Source organism: Parasteatoda tepidariorum, chromosome 4 (assembly GCF_043381705.1).
Source record: "Parasteatoda tepidariorum isolate YZ-2023 chromosome 4, CAS_Ptep_4.0, whole genome shotgun sequence".
NCBI classification, from domain to species: domain Eukaryota; kingdom Metazoa; phylum Arthropoda; class Arachnida; order Araneae; family Theridiidae; genus Parasteatoda; species Parasteatoda tepidariorum.
Window position 1 is genome coordinate 13,962,082 of NC_092207.1, and position 19,308 is coordinate 13,981,389.

The 19,308-nt window shown below is 28.1% G+C and overlaps 1 protein-coding gene across 2 annotated transcripts in view; it reads right to left on the reverse strand.

Annotated features, from left to right (window-relative positions):
* LOC107451686 (organic cation transporter protein) overlaps positions 1 to 17,305 on the reverse strand; it is a 33,523-nt gene extending 16,218 nt beyond the window's left edge. The window contains exons 1-4 of one of the 2 annotated variants that reach the window (XM_016067854.3): positions 16,925 to 17,305; positions 1,546 to 1,780; positions 1,350 to 1,453; positions 290 to 444 (exon numbers count right to left, since the gene is read on the reverse strand). In XM_016067854.3, the coding sequence (XP_015923340.1) occupies positions 290 to 444; positions 1,350 to 1,453; positions 1,546 to 1,780; positions 16,925 to 17,082 (652 nt within the window). In that variant the 5' untranslated portion in view covers positions 17,083 to 17,305. Of the gene's footprint in view, positions 1 to 289; positions 445 to 1,349; positions 1,454 to 1,545; positions 1,781 to 6,822; positions 7,618 to 16,924 lie in introns of those variants that run through there. The other variant, XM_071179442.1, reaches the window with a different exon arrangement.
* Between the last annotated feature and the right edge of the window lie 2,003 nt (positions 17,306 to 19,308).

Here is a 19,308-nt window from a genome sequence, read left to right on the forward strand (position 1 = left end):
TATATATATATAAAAAATGAAAACATTCATTTTAAAGCAATAATAATTTACTAAGACCAAATAAAGAAAATAACTAAACAACTACACAAAAAAAAAGTGAGAGCAACTACGATTTAAATTTAAGAAATACATGGTAAAATACTTGTATTTAGATAAATCTTATCTTCAAAGAGAAACATTACTAGAATTTTATTTCTTTTTGAATGTTAAGACTTGAAACAAAATAAACATTAATAGGAACAAAGTGAAAAAAAAAAAACATTGATTCAAGTACATAAATGCCTTTTACCTAAAATGTAACCAGTTGTGAATAACCCGCTAACAGCAGCAGCTGTTATAAATCGAAGAAAAGAAAACAGACCAAAGCTCGGAGCAAAAGCTGTTCCAATCGATGATACACACATTATCAAAGCAGCACCCATCATAACATTCTTCCTGCCAAACCTAAAAGAAATAATTTATATGTCAGTGAAATTAGATATAGGATTCGAAATATTTATTTGAACAGTATTTATTATTAATGACAGTACTTTTTTTATCATTTAGAATTTCCGCTAAGGGAACGCAGTTTTGATATATAATTAAAATTTAAGAATTGAATATTAAATTTAAAAAAAAAATTGCCTAAGTTACAACTTTAAAAGAAAAATTCTGTTAAATCAATATGTCAATTAAGCATGCAAGCTATGCATTATTAAAAAAATTAAACATACAAAATGAGTTAATAGTAAGTCCAAGAGAAATTTTTACTTATTGAATTGTTGAATTTCAGACAATTATAATACACTTAGTTTTTTCTCGCATAAAAAGTTTAAAAAGTGTAAGAATGAAACTAAATTTCTATTTCCTTAATGCCTTACACAACACTGCTAAGAGTCAAATACTTCTGATTGAAAAAGAAAAAAGATTTTTGTTTTAAATTAAAGTTTAATAAATCTCAAGCAGTGAATGTTTTTAAAGTCAATAAAACTGTTCTTAGATATTTTAAGAACTTGCTTATTGCAAAAAGGAAAAAAAATAAAAAAAATAGAGTTAATTGTTTCAACATTAAGTGATACAAAATGCATACAATGAATTATATTATATTAAATTGCAATATATTACTAAAAAATATCTCACAAAATCTATGAGATTTGTACTTTCTTTCTTTTTTTGAATATTCGCTGCAAACGAATTTCATAATTCTTGGAAAATTAAATAAATTAATTATTAACAGATTATGAAAATTCTTCATTTTCAATATTTAACCGTGACCTTGACTACAAAACCGTAATAATGACGCAAAAATTCATAATAGTTGGCACTTCTAAGTTGATGAAAAACATATTGAAAACTTATCACATACTCACTTATCAGCTATCATACCAAACCCAGCTGATCCAAATAAAACTCCAGCCATAAATATAGAACTGGATGCAGCACCATTCCAGCTTTTTTTACACACAATATCAAACTGAAATAAAGAATCATCACTGAATTACAACTTAGTTTTTTAAAAATTAATATAAAAATTAATAATTAAAATGACATGGCATTCTAACGTACTTCTGACGCAGCGGTGCTTTCATACTCAGTATGGTCCCACACAAACCTTGAACACAATATAGTTTTCTTTCTATTAAATGCTTGAGGCCCACAATAATTGTGCCCTTGGACTATTTCATATCGCTCACATGGATTTGGTGTTGTACCAAATTCATCCGTTACGTTAGGAATAGCAAATTTAACAAAATTCTCATTGAATTGTGTAGTAATGTTATCACAGTTTGGTATGTAACATCTAAAAAGACAATATAAATACATTTTTAAAGAAAATAATGCAAAGAATAATGTGAAAAATTTAAGAAATATGTAATTAAATTCGATTTAATATAGTAATCACAGTTAGGGTTGAAGGAAATATTATAAAGAAAACTGTGATAATTGTAATTATCACAGGTATGTAAAGATGTTACATACCAAACTGTGATAATTAGTAATGTTATCACAGTTTGGTATGTAACATCTAAAAAGACAATATAAATAAATTTTTAAAGAAAATAATGCAAAGAATAATGTGAAAAATTTAAGAAATATGTAATTAAATTCGATTTAATATAGTAATCACAGTTAGGGTTGAAGGAAATATTATAAAGAAAATTAGAATATTGATACATTAAACCAGAGATGAATAATTCAGTTTTTTATTAATACATAACAAAACTATCAACTTCCTTAATAAAATATGTAAGTAACACTTATGAAGTAAGAATAATATTGATATATATTTAAAAAAAGACATAATAAAGAATAAGTCAATTTACAATTTTTCTCTAAAAAGTTTATTTTCAATTTTTTTCTAAAAGTGGTTATGACAATATAAATTAAGACAATATAAAATAAAGGGTGAGTAGCTAGATTTTTCAACAAAAAGAAGTACCTTTTAAGTACTTTTCAAGCACTAAAAAAATATTTTTAATCACTTTTCAAAAAAAAAAAAATAATAATGACAATCGACATGCCAAAGAAAAAACTGTCTTTTTAAAAGATAGAAAATTAAGCACTTTTTACAAACCCTGAATAAAAAAAGGATCTTTAAGGGCTTTTAGAAAACGTAAATCAAAACTAAGCACTTTTTAAAAACTCTACCCACCCTGATATATATATATATGTATTAAATATCTAACCTTTGAAATAATTTAATAATTGAAAATTATAATTAAATTAATAATAATAAAAGACATTACTTAAATTATAAAAAATAAAATTCCAAAAATAAAAAATGCATTTGCATGAACTTGATTCTCATATAAAAATTCTTAATATGAATTATAATGAAAAATAAATGTAGGTTTTAAGAACATTACATAGATATTTATAGAGTGATGATCAAAGCAGTAATATGCTTCGATGTTATGAAGGAATTATTAATCAGAAATTTTGAAAGAACAGTTTCATAACTTCAGAGTAATTATTTTACTCAGTCTAATAACTTCATTGCTTTTTATGTTAAATAAAAAATACTTTTTCTTGGCTGAGTGAAAAATAACTTTTTTATAACATTAATATTTAATAAAATAAACAGTGCAAACCTATATCGATATATATATATATTTAATTTGAGAAAAATGCTTAATTTGGAACAAGTCAACATATTTCGTTTAAAAACTTATTTTTGAGAAAATCTAAAAGGAGTTTGAACAATTTAGTGTTTATTTCAGTAGTTCTCCTAACCTATATTGTAAAATTGACACTATTGTCGATTTTACATCCCTGGTTGGGAGAACAACAAGGAAGTTTTAGTTCCCTCTTGGTAGTAAAATGTAATAAAATGCACTCTGTACTAAAATGAACAGAATTTAGGAGTTAATTAGAATTATTTTTCAAAATTCCTCGATTATTTATAATTATTTTTCTCAACTATTAATAAATAATTAGCTATTTCTTCAAATGCGAAAAGAAAACAATAAAGAAATTAAAAAGTAAAAAAAATTTAAGATTGGTTCACTTCTAAATTTTATTTTTCAAGTTATGTTTAATAATTTTTTTTTTTTGAATAAATTCAAATAAAAAATTAAATCAAACTATTTATTTTCATTCAAGACAATATAAATATTCAATATTCTTTTTTTTTTAAAAGAAAATAACTTTTTAAGGCATTTCTAAACTTTTTAAGGCATTTTTAAATAAAAACAAATATCAGTTAAAGAATTATTAATATAAAATCAGTTAACTTGATTCATATTTACTTTCCTTAAAAAAAATTAGGAATTAATAAGTTTTAGAAAATGGACAAAAGCTTTTCATAATTCACTTCTTAAATAACTTAAGTAGAAAAAATTAAGTTAAAAAGTAAGGAATGTATTTAGAACAAAAATAAAAGTAGAAATTAGAGCTGTAAAACAAAGGTGAGGTATGACAAAATAATGTTATGAAATATTTATTCCAGCAATTTAGTTAAATCAAATAAATTTATTTATGAAAAGTTATGATTTGATTTAATATAAATGAATTTTAGTTAATGAACTTCTTAAAAAAAACAAAAAAAAACAAAAAAAAAAAAAATTATGGATATTTAAACATGAAAAATTTTTTAAGTATATTTTTGAAATGAAATTATTACCATATTTATTTTATCAGTTTAGTTAAATTATATTTGCACTTCTGTATTTTCATATTTTGACAATATATACACTGGTTATCATAAATTAAGGAAAAATCACAAAAATAGCGATAACTCTTTCAAAAGTAAGCCAAACCGTGCAAAATTTGCATATGTTGTCCACTAAGAGTAGCTGAGTAAAATTGCAATATGCAAATTAGTGGCGCTGCACTCGGCTTACGTCATCTGCCTGGAGCATAAAAGTCCAAGTTTGAGAGAAAGCACACAAATTTTACTGTGATTGCGACATTGAAAATCTGAGATAGCCAATTCGTAATAATGACCTCTAGGCATCATTTGCCTGAAGAACTACGATGGAGAGCCATCGGGAGACTAGAGGCAGGGCAGAGTCAATCAGAAGTGGCCAGATGGCTAAATGTGAGTCCATCTGTGGTTCATAGACTTTGGAGGCAATTTCAAACCACAGATTCGGCATCTAGGAGGTTCAGTCAAGGACGGCCAACTGTTACGACCAGTGCCGATGACCGATATTTGACATTAAGTGCACGCAGGAATAGAACCGCTACTCCGACACATCTTAGATCCTCTCTTGCTGCAGCCACCGGAAGGTTGGTGTCAACGTCAACTGTGCGCAGAAGGCTCCACGAAGGTGGTCTGTATGCGAGACGACCAGCCATTTGCGTGCCGCTCACATCACGCCATAGGAGAGACCGTTTGCAGTGGGCCCGACAACATGTCCACTGGACGTCAGATCAATGGAGGCCTGTTCTCTTTACGGATGAGTCCAGGTTTAGTCTAGAAAGTGACAGTAGACGTTATTTGATATGGAGAGAACCTGGGACCCGTTATCATCCATCAAACATCCGTGAAAGAGATGCATACGGAAGAGGCAGTGTCTGTGTTTGGGGAGGCATATCCTTAGGAGGGCGCACATACCTCCATGTCTTTCCAAGGGGAACCGTGAATGCTCAGGTTTATCGAGACAACATCCTTGATGCTTATGTGCGCCCATATGCCGGGGCAATTGGTGATTGCTTCCTGTTACAGGACGATAATGCAAGACCACACAGAGCTCGCATTGTTGATGATTATCTTCAACAGGAAACAATTACTCGCATGGAGTGGCCAGCTCGATCCCCGGACTTGAATCCTATCGAGCACGTTTGGGATGCTCTAGGGAGGCGTGTATCTGCCATCAATCCGCCCCCTCAGACCCTTGCCACGCTTGCAACTGCTTTACAAGAGCAATGGCTCTCACTTCCTATTGAACTGATAGACCGCATAATTGAAAGCATCACACATCGCTGTTTGTGCTGTATTGCTTCTAGAGGCAATCATATTCCATATTAAAGGTACTTTTTCTATTGCAAACCGATACTTCCAATTTGTTTATTTTATACATGTGCTAATTTCTATACTACTATTAATGTCTGATAATTTCTTTTTATGTTGTTTAATACCTTACTATGTGTTGTATATTGTGGGTAAGTTTCATAAAATTCCATGTGTAATTTCTTGAGTTATCGCGATTTTTGTGAATTTTCCTTAATTTATGATAACCAGTGTATATAGAGATCAGGGTGCGTAGCCAAATTATTCAACAAAAAAATAAGCACCTTTTAAGCACTCAAAAAATATTTTTAAGCACATTAAAAAGATATCATTAATTGGGCAGGGTTGGAAAGTTTTTGACAATTTGTCAAAAATCATGAAATTTTGAATCATGTAAAACGAATGGCGTTTTCATACGCTACGGACTGACGATACGCAGAAATAGATTGGGGTTGAATAAATTGTGAAAAAGTGGAATAGAACAATGTGAACTGTGTCTTTTTGCATAATTCGAAACGAAAATCAACATAGTAAAGGAAAAATAAATCTCCTTTTTAAAAAGGAAAAAATTAAGCACTTTTTAAAAACGATACGCACCCTGTATATATATATATATATATATATATACAGGTCGATAAATTTTGAAACAAAAAGCTTAATTAAATTTTTTAAAATCGGAACCGAAATATATTTATTTTAAAAAACATCTACGACATGGTAACTTCATTACAACGCATAATATTTTATTAAATTTGAAAACAAGAAAAAGTGACAACTAAAAAGAAGAAACGAAACCACTTGTTGACCTTGAACAGACGCGCCCACCACAGATAAGGAAACTGCACTTATCTTTTTATTTTGTTTATCATTTTAAAGTAAGTGCATAAGTGTCACCGATAAGAAAGATTTATAGTAGCAACACTTAACAGTTAATAAATATTTATGGAAGACCAGTGCTCTTAATAACTGATATTATTATTTTATTTTCAAAACGTCGTATAAAACTGATATTATTATTTTTTTTTATTACGTCGAAAATATTCAACGTTATTTTACAAAAAAATATGTAAAAGATCATAAATCTTAAGCGATATAAGTAACAGCTAAGATACTTATTAGACTTATAGTACAACACTTAACAAATATTTATGGAAGATCATTGCTCTTAATACTGTTTATAATTGATATTATTTTTTTTTCTTTCAAAACTAATACGTCGAAAATATTCAACGTTATTTTACAAAAAATATGTAAAAGATCATGCGAGTAACAGCTAAGCAATAGTAAAAACATTTAACCTTAAATAAATAAAATTAAAAGAGTAAAAATCTGATAAAGAAAGTTAATATAGAAATAATATATAGCTAATATGTAAACACTTCGCTTACCTATGCTTCGGCACTGCTATTAAAAAAACATTAGCCAACATATGTATACCGACTAATGTTTGGACAACGCATACTAATGAAAATACAAAAAGCTGATAATGTCCAAAGTCTCCAAGGTAATCCAGACATTTGTTAATATCAAGGGATTTTGCCTTCATTTTAAAAATTTTAATTCTTAAATGGTGAGGGATTTGAAAAAATAAAATAAAAAATAAATCTGATTAGAAAATGCAATCAATTGGAAATTTTATCAGTAGAAAACAAAGATACCTAACTAAATGATAATGTAGATAAAAAGGAAATTTTCTATAGAAAGTTTCTGTGTCAGGTAAAGTGACACGTATAAAACACACACTTTAATCCATTGTCACGTAAGGTCTTAAGATTTTTGCGTATATAGATGAGTAAATATAAGTGTTTTACGTTAACAACCATCATGGATTTAATGTTGTTGATCCTCGAAGTCCATCAAAAGATTCTTAACTTTTTGTAAACAAAACAAATGACAAACGATATATCAAGTTACCATAGGTACAATAATAAACAGATACACTAAATCGCGGAACTAATTGTAAATATTAAAAGCAAATATTAAAATACGCGTATTTAATGCGACAGATGGCGACAGCATATTCGCTTTCAAGATCTACAAAAGATGAATACGTGGAATATCTCATTCCACTTATTTTCGCTACGGATGGAATACAGTCATTTTTCTTAATTAATTTTGTCACTTGATTTTCAATTTCATTTTCGGCAAATAATTCCTTGATTTAGTTAGAAGTATTCAGTTACAAAATCTTAACTTTATTTTTCAAATTGCATCACAACAAAAAAGAAAAAACGGCTCTCTTCCCCCCCTCCTTCTCTTTTTTTAAAGTAATAAGTTATAATTAAAGGGAAAAAAAGTTTTTTTTTCGTAAATACGATTTTTTTATTCATCACATATTTGTACATTGAATTTTCATAACAAATTACTTAAACATTATTAATTATTTTTTGTAGTTATCTACTTTATTCTACAAATTAAAAAAAGTATGCCTTCAAACTTAAATAAAATTTCTAAAAATTACAAATAATAATAATAATAATAAAAAAAAAACAAAACTCTTAAATTCTCAATTTANAAAAAAAAAAAAAAAAAAAAAAAAAAAAAAAAACTGGTATTTTGTCTATAATTAATGCACACAATTAAGAATTTTTTTTTCTAAATACTATCTTTTTACATCAAATAATTGCACATTAAATTTGAAAAACAAATTATTTAACCATTATTAGTTATTATTTATTTAAACCCTAATGCTTACACTAAAAAATAAAATAAAAAGGCATTAAAACTTAAAAACTTAATAAAAAAATATAGAATAATATTAATAAATATAGATAATAATAATATAGATTAATAAATATAATATAATAAATATAGAATAATACATAATATGAAAAAAAAATTATACAGAATACAAAGAAAATTTTTTCCTGTAAATACAATTTTTTAAATCAAATATTTGAAGATAGAATTGAATTTTTCTTATTATAAATAATTTAATCATTATTAAATATTTTTTGAAAACAAAAATATTTATTCCATAAATAAAAAAGTAATTAATTAAACTTCAATAACATTCAGAAACAACATTATATGTAATTATCTATACGCATAATTAATATATAATAAGAAAAAAATTCTCGTAAGTAAGATTTTTTTAAAATCAAATAATCTGCATATTGAATTTTAAAAACAAATTGTTTAAATATCATTACATATTTTCTGTAACCTAAACTATTTATTCTAAAAATAAAAGAAAAGTAAGCATTAAAAATTAATAACATTCATAAAAGCGTTGTATATGTAGTAAGTATACAATAAATATAAAATAATAAGATAAAAAATTCCCCGAAAATAAAATTTTTTAAACAAATATTTGCAAATTGAATTTTAAAAAAGAATTATTTAAACATAACTATGTTTTTTGTAACCTAATTTTATTCTAGAAATAAAAAAAGTACGCAAAAACATTAGTGTAGGGTATACCGGGCAATGGTTTTTTAAGGTCAAGTATCACTGCCTGGTATATATTTGCCCGATACTCCAAACACTGATGTTTTTCTAATCCATCGTCAGTAAGTATTAAAATATCGAATAAATGTAATTATATCCGAGAATAAATTAATATCAAATCGGATGTAATAAATATTTCGGACATTCACCAAAGCGACTATGTAATTGTCAACATTCACCGGTGAAAGTCAAAAACCACCGATTTCGGTCATTCACAGTAACATGCACATCATTTACATAATAACCTCACCAGGACGTTTAATTCTTACTTTGCCTAAATAGCATCCGGCATTATATATAATGCCTAGGCAATGTGAGAAATATAAATCATTTCATACTTTGCCAGCTAGTTTTACGCATTATATTTAATGCCGGATTTCATACTTTGCCGGCAACATATCAATTAAAATTTTTTTTTAAACATTATTACATGTTTTTTTGCTACCTAAAATTTTTATTTTAGAAATAAATAACGTTTATACAACTATATACACATTACACCAGTAGCAGAAATCTCCTAGCACGGCAGGGGTCGCTGCAGATAGTTGTAACACCTGCATTAAAACTTAAATAACACTCATAAAAACATTACATATTACTAGGTATACGTAATTAAAGTAATTAAGTAAAGAAGTTATTTGCTAAGATCATTTGTCATATAAAAAGGTGCGTAGCCAGATTTCTTTAAAAAAAATTAATGAACACCTTTTAAGTACTTTTTAAGCACTAAAAAAATATTTTTAATCACTTTAAAAAAAAAAATCATAATTAGGATCTGTGCAGTAATAGAAATTATTTTTTTCTATCATTTAAAGTTCTTAACTTAAAAGCGAAGAATCAATAAAATTCCAAAACAATTTTCGAAAACTTTAAATAATCATGATAAAATAACTAGTTATTGAAAAATATTGCAGAGAAAATTGTGAAAATCGTGCATTTTTTGTAATTTAGAACGACAATCGTCACGGCAAAGAAAAAAGTTCTTTATAAAAGATAGAAAATTAAATACTTTTTACAAACCATGAACAAAAAAAGCACCTTTAAGGGCTTTTAAAAAACGTAAATCACATTTAAGCACTTTTTAAAAACGTTACGCACTTTGTATAAGTTTTCTTTCGAAAAGGCATATTAAAAAATGGAGAAATTGCCGAGCCTCCTTTTAAAAACATTTTTTATTTAAAAAAAAAAAGAACTGAACTGAGGAAACACCGCAAAGATCAATGAGTCAAGTATAAAATTCAACTTCAATTTAAACAACGTAATGTTTGAAGAACCTCACATTTGAAAATTTTGCTACACGTATGTCGGAATAAAGCTCAATTTTTACAATAATAATCAGACTGCGTTGAGGCAATACCTCTAGAAGGTATTGGTTGAGGTCGCATACAAATTTGGATTCATGAAGATAGTGTTGCGGATTCACTCCGAAAATTTTGCTAGTTATAACTAAAATATAATTAACAAGGGAAATTAATCAGCTTTAAACAATAAATTTTATTCATAAAACTAATGTCTACTTAAATAGCATCATTTTGTTAGGGCAAATGAATTGAATTATCATAATTGAATTCACTATTTTTATTATGTCAGTCACATAAAGCAGGGGTCTGTTTAGAAAAAATTTGGGTCCATTAACGGACCATTCACAAAATATTTTAACTTAAAAACGGACCCTTAACGAAGTAATTTATCGTTTAATCGGACCCTTCACAAATTTGTTTATCTTCATTATTGTTTTGTTAATCGAATAAATTCTTCCCAGGAAGGGGGTGGGGAAAGAAATATGTAATCGAACTAAATTTTGTCTTCGGCAGACACTTCTATTATATTAAGCGTACAGCAGTATAGGCTAAATACCAAATATTTGTATATTGCATCGCTAATGTAGTAACTGCAATTGCTGTTTATTTTTGAAAATTTAATTTTTTTAATTATAATTCTACAGTGTTCAGCATAATCTTGTATCTATTTTACAATTTAAAAACTCCTTGAAAAAGTTTTTTTGCAATAACGGACCCTATTTGCACAAATTCACAAAAGCGGACCCTGGTTGAAAGAATGTGACTTAACGTTTATTTTATATTCACAAATTACGAGTAATTTTTTCACAATTTTACAAAAACGGACCTTTTACAAAATGTCTGGACAGACCCCTGTAAAGGAAAAAGTAAATGTTTTTATTGTTGTGTTGGTACAAATGTGTACCATTATGTGTGGTACAAAAAAAAAAGACGGATTCAATATTAATGGTTTAAGTTTAAAGGGGTGTCCTTAAATATACTAATTAATTAGTGGAGATATTAAAGTTACAAAAGACTCAGAAATGTACTTTCTCTGAATAAATATACTCTTCCCCCTGGACAGATATGGATTTCTATCAATTATAATATTCATTTATCCAAAGACAATTCCATACAAACATATACATAAAAATTATTATTTTCATGGTCGAAAAAAAAATTGAATTAAGAGGTATATAAATTTGTATATCATTGGCTCAATTCAAAATTTGAAACGAAAAAGATTGAATAGTTTCTGAGTTATCAAATTTTAAAAGAGAAGCATGTGTAAATTTTGATTTCTCAGAAACTATTCGACCAATTTGTTCACGTTTTGTATTTTACCATGTAAAATCACATTCTCTAAAATGATGTAAAAATTTGTACACTTAACAACTCAAAATGTTTTCGACTATTATTTAATAAAATAATAAATCACTATTTTTTGCATGGCATTATCTCAGGATAAACGAATTTTATAATTACGTATAAGAATCATTTGAATTCTCTCTCTTGATTAAGCAATATAGACTAGTGGTTACCAACTGGCTGCCTGCGAAGCCTTTTTTTTGTGGCCCGAGAACTAAAATACAGTAGGGAACCGATTATCCGGAACGATCGGGACCATCGATATTCCGGATAACTGATTTTTCCGGTTTTCTGAATCGCTACAAAAAGCCGTTTTTTTATTGTTAAACCCTGGAGAAAAAAAAAATTTTTTTTTNAATAATCTTAAAAAGAAGAAAAAACGATGAAGCAATACACTAATGATTATTTCCAAAATGATGGTAAGGTAAACATCTTTCAAAAAAGAACGAAAAATCCTAAAATCTTATGAGGAAAAATTTTTTTTTTTTTTTTTTTTAAAATGGCGGGAAAACTAATCGAATTTCGTTCCGGTTTTCTGATTTCCGGATAACGGGTTTTGTACTGTATATTAATTGTCAATTTTCTGCGGACAATTTTCGTAAAAATCTATACGGGTTTAAAATACTTCTTCGTTAAAAAAAAAAAAAAACTTAATTTCTTCGTTTCTGTGAGATTTAACATACCAACGATGCAAAAAAATTTATTTCTCAAGTTTTGCATCCAAGAAAATATTTATTCAAATATAAAAATAATCGTGTATGTCGCCCTTTTTTGTTTCGTTTTTTTTTTTGTGAATTTAATTTAGCATGTGCGTATCAGAAATTTTCTCGAAGTAATTCTCCGATTTAACTTTTTGAAACCATTAATTTTGGACGAAATTATTTACATTTGTAAATTTTAAAACGTATAAAGAAGGTAATGAATATCGTGTTTTATTTAAATTCTCTGAATTGAATATGGCCTGAGCGAAAAAGAAGAAAATTTTTTTTATTTCAGATGCTCGAGAATTTTTTTTGTCACCAAGTTTCTGATTAAGAGAACAGGGTGCGTAGCCAAATTATTCAACAAAAAATAAGCACCTTTAAGCACTCAAAAAATATTTTTAAGCACTTAAAAAAAATATAATTGGGAAGGGTTGGAAAGTTTTTGACAATTGACGGTTTTTTCTTGTTTTAACCGTCATGTCAGAAAAAAACTTTTGGTATTGTTTTTGACAGTTGTCAAAAATCATGTAAAACGAATGGCATTTTCATACGCTACGGACTGACAATACACCGAAATAGATTGGGGTTGAATGAATTGTGAAAATATTGAATAGAACAATGTGAACTGCGTCTTTTTGCATAATTCACAGCGAAAATCAACATGGTAAAGGAAAAATCTCATTTCGAAACAAGGGAAAATTAAGCACTTGCAAGAAAAGAAGTTTTTTATTTACAGGGTATCTGCTGCATTTTACCTAGATTTTCAAATTCATGACTTTCCATGACTACTTCCAAGAATTTTTCATGACTTAACGAAGTTACTATTTTCTCCAACAAAAACACAACAATAAATTTAAAAAAGCATTATAATAACATTAATTGAAATGATAGGTACAAGCAAAACTGTTATACTTTTCATCTTCATATTAATAGATTCTAAATTTAAAATGCAGCGTAAAAAAAAGGTGAAGCAATAAAATAGATGTAAAAAAGTACAAAAGCAAATATTTTTTTTCTTTTTTTCTGCAGAATTATATTCTAAATATACCTACTTTTCTTGTTCATCAGAAAGGAAAGAAATACTCCTGATTTTTCAGTTCTCATTTCGGAATTAAAAAAAAATTGCCAATGACTGGCTTGATTCAGCTAGAATGTTAAATTGATAAAATAAAAAAAGTAAATAATAATAATAATTCTGAAATCACAGAAGTTTAAAAGATAATTCGCTCCAGAAATAAATTTTTTTCTTTCATTTTTTTGAAAGAACACCATAATTTTTAAAGAACAGGATAGAAACATTTTATATTTTAATAAAATATGACTGTGAGTGAGGATTTTGTTACAAATTCAGATATTCAAAACACCATGAAATTGTTTTTGGGGTGGGGGGTAAATTCCACTTTAAAAATTAGATTTTTCGGAGACCTAAATCCATGACTTAAAAAAAAAAAAAAAGTTAAAATCATGACATTTCATGACAAATTTTTTCAATACTGAAATTCATGACATTCCAGGTGTGCGGATATCCTGAGTTTAATAGAAACTCAATGAATTATTATGTTTACATCTTTTATTTTTACACATAAATTAATCATTCTTCTTTGAATAATCTATTGAATTAATGTAGGTTTCACCAGAATGAAAAATTTTTGAGATTATTTTTTGTCCCACACATGACTTCATGAATGAGAAGATTTAATAAATCATTCAAGGATGGTGAACTTTTTTTTTTTGTCTAATTTAAAATGATAAATATTAGACAAAACGGAATAATATTTAACAATAACTGATATTTATAGATCTTTCAAACATTGAATTTAATGCACAATATCACTTTTAATTGTTTATAGATTCATATTCTGTGCAACTCAAATTAGATTGTTAATTAACCTTTAGCAAATAATTACCTAGTTATACTTAAAAGCATTAGAATGGATGAATATTAGATAAAAGTGTATAATATTGAATAAAAATAACACAAAGAATTTTTTTGATTGCCTAACTTAATTCCAAATATCACTTAAAAAAGTTTTCTCAAATATATAGGAGTGACTTATTAAATTTTCATACTAGATTATTTTGTGTAACTCAAATTGTTTATTACACTGCAGATTAATATTGAATGAATCGCATTTAAAGAAAGTGCAAAAAGGATGAAAAAGGTGAGGGAACGGAAGAAAGTAGAAAATCAAAATTTCCAAGCTGAATAAAACGAAAGATTTCACAATTTAAGGCTTCAGAAGAAGAAACAAATGAATGAAATTGAAAAACTGGAATTTCGAAAACATGACCGTGACAGGAAACAGATTCAGCGAGCTAAGAAGGTAAAAAAAACAAACAAAAAAAAAACAATGGCGTTGCTTTAGATGCTACTTCATCAGTTTACAACTCTCCGCGCACTTTTAGCAAAGCTGTAATAAAAACAATGAAAGCACTGCGTAAATCACCAAGAAAGAGATGGAAAAATCAAAACAAAGCAGTATAGATTATTCTTCTAAAGTTATAAATTTTTTCCTTAGACCTGACATTATATACACCTGCCCAGGAATGAAAGATAGCATCTGTGTTAGCTTAGAGAAGCTTTTAAGACCAAAGAGAAGCTTTTAAGACCAAAAAATGTCCTTCTTATGAAAAATACATCATCAGAACAATGCACATGTAAAATTCATGAAAATTTTACACTGAAACTAAAATCCTTAAGATATGAGTACTCTAATTATAATACATTTTGGGAAAACTGCCTATGCAATATAATCCTGGATTCTAAATGCTGGAAAAATGAATGTGCCATATGTCAAAATGGTCAACTATTGTCCAAACCTTCCATTTCAGCCGAAACTGTGATTTGGAAAGAATGGAAGAAAAGTAATAATAAAATCCAGCTTGCAACAACAGAAACCTGCATTGGAGCACTGCATGAAAAATTTATGGATGATCTTCTAACTATGATGAAGCATGAGCACATCAAAAGAATCCAACATGCAGAGTTTGAAAAAGACAAGAGTATAATCAAATCCTAATCAAAAAACGAGAATAATGCAAGTAGATTTTGCTATGTCTTTATCATGTGAGTACTTTTATAGTATATGTTTTTAATAAAAGTATACTTTTTATATAAAAAAAATACATTAATGCAATAATTTGCTTCAATTAACTGAAATCCTCCTTTTATTTCAAGAAATAGATTTTTTTCATTTCAGTTCCGTCCCAGACGTGACATTTGCATAAATAAGGGTAAATAGTCTATTTTCATACTTTTTAAAAACATAATAGTTTTAAAAATACGTATATATGTACAAGTTATAAAAATTGCATCAAATTTCTTAAAAAAAATTAAAAAGATTTATTATATTAGAATTTATCTGCAAAATGATTGTGTAAATGTCCCACACGTGACCATGGAATGGCCCTTAAACATACATTTGTATATATATATTTTAATGCAACTTTAAATGTTTATTTTCCTATAATCTTCCGTTTAAATTATATAAATAGCTTTCAAGTTGTTTATCAGTTAATAATTTTTTAATATCTGCAATTTTTGAAAATAAAAATTATGCCCAGAGCTCCGTGGCAGAATTGCAGCGACACGGCGATATTTTCACAGTACATTACAAAGTTCTTGCAGAAAGATTTTTCTTTTGAAAAGTAAAAAAAAATAGTTTTCTTTTCTACAGAAATTTACACGTAAAATTTGAATCATGCATTTAGATAAATCACTTTTTGACATGCAAAATTTATGTTGATAGTATCGTAAATCGATGTAATGTCTTGATTGAATTTTCGGTAGCTATTAATATTGATTTTCATGTGGTTTTTAAATATCCTGATATGTTTCAAACAATATGGAAAAATAAATTTTCTTAGTTTAATGAAATTGTTATGACACTTGAGTTTAAATTTATATTTTACAATTTGCTACAAATGAATTTTACGTAATATTTTTAAATCTTATGGTTGTTCGCTAATATTTTATTTGATAAAAAATTTGTTCATCATTGCAATACAAAGATTAAAATACATCGTAAACATTTGATCAAATTATTTATTCTCAAAATGTGAATGCATATTGTAGATAATGGTTGTTCCTTATATGTTTATTCATTTAATGTAATTATTATATAAATTTAATGAGTATCTCCGCATGTTCAAGGAAATTTTAATTCAAATATTTCGAGTACTTAATATTTAAAAAATATACACTGTTAATAAAGATAAAAAATGCTGTTAAAGAATGTGAATAAGTCCAAGAATTGATACAGTATACTTTATGCTATGTAAGAATAGAGCAAAACAATCTGAATAAAACATAAATAATGGTAGGTACAGAAAAGGCCATGTTTTGAAGCGGAATAAACAAGAACTTTCCTTAAGCGTCTTTACACAAAATGACAGCAGAAAATGTCCATTTCTGCATGTTTATTGTTCACTTTTTCATGCATTGCTCATTTGAATAAGTGTATTAGATTGATTTTATTCACAAACATCACTCTAAATAACAATAAAAACATAGTTAAAATATTGCCGCTTATTTAGTTTCTAGCATGCATTTTTTTTTTATGTTGCTCTCAAATTTTGAGGAACTACTATTGCAAACAAAATAGTATCACTCTCATTAATCCAGTTGTATTGCATAAGCAGACAAAATACTTTTAATAATGTTGAGTTTGAAAAGACTAACGTCTTACCTGACTTTATCATAAGATACTTTGTCCATAGGAGTCAGAAAAATGCTAGAATGTATCTGTATTCCACCAAATAACTGAGCCATACAAGCGAGTAACATAACACTTAGCTGAAATTTCCCAAAGTGACCTAAATAATCTAATATTAAATCGAAATCCATTTTTTCGAAAATCGAAATTTGCTTCCTAAACACAATTATATTCGATTACCAGCAAATTTTTCTACAAAATTATTTTTTGAAACTTCATGACAGTACTTAAAAAAATTAATTATGCCAAAATATCTCAGACACAAGTCTAAATTAGGAAACTTAATATCTTACAAATGTAAACAAGGGAAAGTTCCCATCTTAGTTTTGAATTTTAACCACGCTGGTGTGCAGAAAAGTTTCAGTATGATTTTAAAATAATCCTATTTCGAGTTCTTTAGCCTAACTTACTAGATTTTAGGACCATTCTCGCTGCACAAAATTCACGCACTTTAAGTCGCTATCGAGGGAGAATGAGAACCAGAATGGTGAACCAAAAAACAAATTGCTTTATGATTTATTGAGAACATTCTTTATCTCAGTTTTCATTCTTGTTTAGTTTTTTGCAATTATTTTCTTTATATGGAATTTGTTGTTGTTGTAGTTAATTTACGTCGCACTAGAGCTGCACAATGGGCTATTGGCGACGGTCTGGGAAACTTCCCTGAGGATGATCCGAAGACCTGCCATCACAATTTTGATCCTCTGCAGATGGGATGGCACCCCCGCTTCGGTAGTCCGACGACCTGCACGTGATGTCGAGTACTTTACGATAGAACAGTTTAACGATAACCAATATCGCACACCCTCGATGCCTATGCAGATTAATCCAAGTGGTTACCCACCCGCACACTGACAGCAGGCAGTGATGCTTGACATCGGTGTTATATGGAACTAATTGAGACTATGTGTGTGTACTGTAAGTTTTCCCAACGCGTCGAGCAAAATTGATAAAATATAAAACTGGAATAGTGCGTGGCCTCTTGACTGTTTAATTTTGATTGTAAATATTTGCCTCATATTGAGGTAATCTCTGTAACCTGGAAAATGGTTCACTCGGTTCTTATACGTAACGCGCTCTGCTTTGCGTGTGTTTGAGGAAAGGAGAAACCTCTTTGCATCCTTCAGAACCGACTCTTTGTTTATATTCAGAGCAAAGATAAGGCCTGGGTGAGGCAAATATTTACGTTCCAGCTATAAACTTGGTTAATAGTTAACTTAGCTACATCACAAAATGAAAAGTTGACTAGTTGTCCATTCCGTCAATTGAATTTGGTAGGGTAAAGGACAACTAAATTCGGAGAGGTAATATACTTAAAAATCATCCGGTGGCTGATAGCGTAAACGATTAAAATGTCAGAAGATTTATGCAAGTGTCGTCCAACCCTAATAAATAAAATAAATACGTGTATCATACACATAATAATACGTGTAATAAATAAATACGTGTAAATAAATACGTATAAATACATGTAAATAAATACATGTAAATAAATACGTGTAAATAAATACGTGTATAAATACACATCATCCAATTATAACCAAGTACCTAGCCCATCTCTCCTGTCTCTAATTTATAATGGCCATGGTAGAAATACAACGTAATTTTCGTCCCAATGAAACGACGAGGACAGAGCCTGATCTGGTACCCTTTCTCCTACCTTTCATAACATAAAGAACGAGAGAACTTTCATCCACGACAGATTTAATGTTCATCTAGCAGCTTACATGCGCCCGTTGTTTTATTATCCATATAATCGAACTTACTAACCCCAGCTCTCCAACCAGCGGTGTAAGCAACGTCTTAACCAACTGCGCCTACGGAGCTTCCGCAAACCTCATGGTGTGTTATGCGTGCAATAAATGTTATTATTTTGTTAGAGATATCATCAAAAAGAATATCAACAAACGGTTAGTTGGATTCCCTGCTCAAGAGGATTCTGCTTATAACAACATATTGTGTACTTTATTTTATGTAATTCACGGCATAAAAAGAAATTAAAAACCTTATAGAAAGCTGTGTATAATTGTGGTTTGATGGAATAAATCAGTTAAAATTCGAATGATATGATTTCATTGTAATCATATTTGTAGAAAAGTAGTGTTATGGAGACACGCTTCGATGTTAGGGGATAAATTTCATCTAACCCCTTACATAAGTAGTATTAACCAGAGTTGGCCGTTGATTACAGTAATCGATTACAACTGTAATTGATTACAGATAATTACAGCTATGTAATCAATTACTTGTAATCACGATTACAAGTAATCAATTACTTGTAATCGTGATTACAACTTTCAAAAAATTTTGATTACAGCTGTAATCATGATTACAATTTTGATTACAGTAATCAATTA